General features: G+C 34.0%; 1 protein-coding gene across 1 annotated transcript; it reads left to right on the top strand.

Moving 5' to 3' along the window:
* Positions 1-2774: 2774 nt before the first annotated feature.
* Positions 2775-3733, top strand: LOC139840196 (tetrapyrrole-binding protein, chloroplastic). Its single transcript, XM_071830423.1, has one exon. It carries the CDS (start codon positions 2851-2853, stop codon positions 3571-3573), a length of 723 nt encoding a protein of 240 aa, XP_071686524.1. The 5' UTR covers positions 2775-2850; the 3' UTR covers positions 3574-3733.
* Positions 3734-4529: the final 796 nt, after the last annotated feature.

Genomic DNA, 4529 nt, shown 5'->3' with positions numbered 1-4529 from the left:
ATCTGTTAACAAATCCTGTTAAATCACCTCACCTGCTAGAAATGTAAGGTTAAAGTCGTCATTTCAACCCACTACTATATTTTCCTCTCTGTTTTACCCACCTTCTTTCAAACTTTATCCCGTGATTATTACCAGTTTTTAAATACTATCACCAAAATACCACACACAGCCATTATCTATTCTCCCTTTGAACAAGTTGTATCATTCTCAACCACAAGTCTCATGCCAATAGGAAATAAGTGGATTTTATTATTAACACTACAGTCCCTCTAATTTCCTCACCAGACATCTTATATTTTTAGTTTATACAAAAGATTTAAGAAAAAACAGTGTATCCCACATAGCAATGGCAATGGGCGGAAAAGAATCCGTGACCCGTGGGTACTCGTGCCCGTGACAGGCTGGTATTTATGAAAAATGTACCCGCGGGCACGGGTCGGGTAAAAATTTTTACCCGTTGGCGGGTCACGGCTAGTTTATTAATAAGTGTCTTTTAATTTCGGATATCCGAATATCCGAAAATTTTGAAAAACGAATCCGATATCCGAATCCGAAAAATCGGATATCCGATTTTCGGATATCCGAAAATCCGGATATCCGATTTTTCGGATATTTTCGGATCGGATTTTCGGGTTATTCGGGTTACGGATTCGGATACGGATATTATGAACACCCCTACCCGTCGCGGGTAAAACCCGACCCGTGAATCCGTGATGCCCGTTTGAGCTACCCACGGATATACCCGTTTACACGCATACATATACTTAATTATATATTATATAAATAAATTAACTTTTTGATGTATTTTTATAATTGGTAAAACCCGCGAGTAATGGGTATCCGTTACTAAAAATTAGTAAAAGTGTACATTTTGTAAACCCGCGGGTCACGGGTACTCGTAGGTTACGGGTACGGGCAGAAAAGTTTACCTTGACGGGTAAACGGGTAGCCGCGGGTAAAAAAAAAATCCTGGATGGCTGGTTGTGGGTACCAAGGACCCGTGCCCGTCGTCCGCGGGTGCCGTCCTATTCCCATAGGCCATAAAGCTTCAAACTAACAACCTGTAGGTCAAAGCATTCCTTATATTCCATTAAATCGTACTATCAATTTTGGTTCGTTAGTTGCATCAATTTTGGTTTTAGTTTTGCAAAAATAGTATGGAACTACAACTACATATCTTTTCTTCTATCATTTCTTGTGTAAAATTTAAACTTATTTCTTTAATTATGTACTGTAATTTTTTGGTCTCAATTTTATCGGTTTAAAAACTTCATTATTACGTTATACGTTTTATCAATTTTAGAGTTTTATTCTTTAATTTTTACCAATTTTTTTTTGTCTTCCATGCATCGTTAACGACATAAAGAAACTTTACCTGAATATATTTATATTATTTATTTATTATTTATGAAAGTAAACAGTTTTAATACATTGTAAAAGCAATAGCCAATCATAAATTAAGGACTAGAAGAATATATATTTGAGTTTCTAAACAAACCTACAAGAAAGTTTTACTTTCAGTTCATTGTTTTCTTATTTCTGAAGTGTTTGGAGGATAGTAACAAGTCTAGTGCAAGTGGACCCATTTCCATGCATCAAGTGGACCCAAACTTTTAAATGACAAGTGTGTGTATGCAATGGACAATGACCCAATCTTAAGAATCCACCCTCACCCAATTTCAGCCAATCACCTTTGCATTGCACTCATTTCTTATCTTTATTATCTGACCCCATCACAATCTTTACTCAAGTTATATTTTCACCCCTTAACATTATTTTCTTTTTCATTATTATTATTGTTATTTTTATTTTTAATAAAGTAACGCAAAATTATATAGAAACGAAAACGTATTCTATAAAATACGAATTCAAACAAAAGATACAACAATAATCCGATAAGGAAGGCTCGATACTAGAGAGCGAGAACAATCTACAATTTAAAGTTTAACATTAATAAATATTCGTTTATATATCTATAAATAGAATTATTAATACGGAGTAGTTAACTAATTAGGAATTTGACCTCCATAATAATAATATATAGAAATATAAATTCAATGATACTTTTATTTTATTATTTTAATTTTTAATTCCTTCCATTTTTCTGACAAGAAAATAATAAGATTAACGAAAAGAACTTCAACACAAATATAAATGTAACACCAAATGTATCATAAAATTTCTATATATTAATTGCCATAATATTAATAAACTAATAACCTATTGCCACAACAATAAACATGAGTATATTTTAATATGTAATGATCGTTACACCACTAAATTTGTTCATACACCACTAAACATTCATTATAAAGTTGTACACTATATTATTTAAAACTTATATAATGGTCTATATATAAAACTCAATAGTATAAGAAACATCATCCCATCCTATTTTTAGTAATTTATCAACTAATGGAATTAATCATACCATGTTCACACTTAATTTTATCTGCAAAGAGCCAAAGATGAATCATACTGTGTTTTTTTTTTTTTTTTAACGACGATATCGACATCGAATCCTCTTATTATCACCCACACACACGTTAAGAGGAAACTCAATTCGCGTTGATCATACTGTTGTTTCAATCATGGTTAAAAATAAATATAAAGAATTATTTTTATTTGTTCATATACAAATCCTTGAAAAAATTAAAGGACCAAAAAAGTATTATCTTCAAACATCAAGGATACATTTCACAAATAATAATTCACACCCATCCTTCAAATTCATACTTGTATCCCCTGTTTTCTTCCATTTGTAACCTCTCATTCATCACTGACACACTCAAACACACTCTCCATTTATTAAAAAAAAAATTATAAATAAAAAAAAAAAAAAAAAAACAAATGGCCACCACTTCTCTCCAATCGTTAAACTACCGCCACCAGACACCACCGCTAAACCGTCGTCAACGATGCTCACTAGACTCCCTTCCACCACCATCACTCTCATTTTCAATTAAATCAAACACATTCAAAACCTACTCACTCGCCACGTCATCATCCACCTCCTCCACGTCATCAACAACCTTCGACGTCCTCACTCACCACCTCACCACCAACAACTTCCGAGAAGCCGATAACGAAACTCGCCGTCTACTAATCCAACTCGCCGGAGACTCCGCCGTGAAACGAGGATACGTATTCTTCTCAGAAGTACAATTCATCTCAGAATCAGATCTTAAAGCAATCGATACGTTATGGAGAAACAACAGTAATAACAAATTCGGTTACTCCGTTCAAAAACGGTTATTTGATAAATCAGATAATGATTTTACGAAATTTTTTATTAGAGTTGGATGGATGAAGAAACTTGATACGGAAGTTGTACAGTACAACTACAGAGCGTTTCCTGAGGAATTTATTTGGGAGTTAAATGATGAAACGCCAGAAGGTCATCTGCCGTTAACCAATGCGTTACGTGGGACCCAGTTGCTGAGCTGTATTTTTAGTCATCCGGCTTTTGCTGAAGAAGAACAAAATGTTGTTGAAGAAGAACAGGAGGAAAAAAGTAAGCAGAATGTTGTGAAAGGAGGAGGAGGAGTTTTTAAGCCTAATTATAGTTTTTGATTATTATTCAATTAATTAAACTATAATAATTTTGTTATTTATATTTGTAATATGTGATTGTAATAGTGTGTTGAATTGGATACTGATTTGTTTGTAATATTATTGGATTGTTTGTCCAATTGTTTTTGTATACTAACAGAAATAAAGAATTTTAAGGGTTGTTCTGCTTGGTTTGTGAAAGAGCATAGGCGGAGCGCCTGAATGAATGATAAATTTACTCACCTTTGGCTTTCGAAGTCGACCCGAGGATAGAAATGATGCAAAAAATACAGACTCCAAAAGAGGAAGAGCTAGTAGTAAATTGCCTAATGTTTTCAAAGTAGCTCAACTTCGTACGCATCCGACATAAATCATATATCTCATAGAGGTCGTATATATTTTTGTTGGTACCTCGTTTCTATACGAACATTCGTTTTTTTCACCATATATATATATATATATATATATATATATATATATATATATTGGTTGGTAGTAATAGAATGCTTTCATTATCTAAAATGATTCCACCAAATAATTAAACCCGACAGCTCAAATGATTGGAACCACCAGATTTATTTGTCTGTAACATTCACCCCAGCCCACAAGCACAAATCCTCAACGCGAAATATAATCCCAAAGTAATCAAAAGACTCAAATATAGTAAATAAAGAAGGCGGTAAGACACTCGCAGAGTTCCTCAAAGTCTAATAGGGTCCTCAAACGAAAATGTTAATCTCGACAAAAAAGGGGAGCATAGTTCTTCCATACCAACTTAGTTGCCCATCACTGCTATTTGCATAACGACCGGGACACCAAAGGTTGACCCTAACCCGGTCCTCTCGGGCGACGAATTCTTGTGTGGAAAAAAGAAATAAAAGGCCCACTTTCATCACATACTCAAATTGTCTGCTTGAGCTAACCACACGACATTCAATCGCCCAAACAAACGAACGAAAATCCCAACTACGGATATA

Source organism: Rutidosis leptorrhynchoides, chromosome 4, assembly GCF_046630445.1.
Source record: "Rutidosis leptorrhynchoides isolate AG116_Rl617_1_P2 chromosome 4, CSIRO_AGI_Rlap_v1, whole genome shotgun sequence".
NCBI classification, from domain to species: domain Eukaryota; kingdom Viridiplantae; phylum Streptophyta; class Magnoliopsida; order Asterales; family Asteraceae; genus Rutidosis; species Rutidosis leptorrhynchoides.
The sequence above is the reverse complement of the archived record's forward strand: the minus strand, read 5'-3'. Positions and strand labels throughout refer to the sequence as shown.

What these genes read in the sequence shown, in the direction of transcription:
- LOC139840196 (XM_071830423.1), top strand. Translation starts at nt 2,851, where the DNA reads ATGGCCACCACTTCTCTCCAATCGTTAAACTACCGCCACCAGACACCA.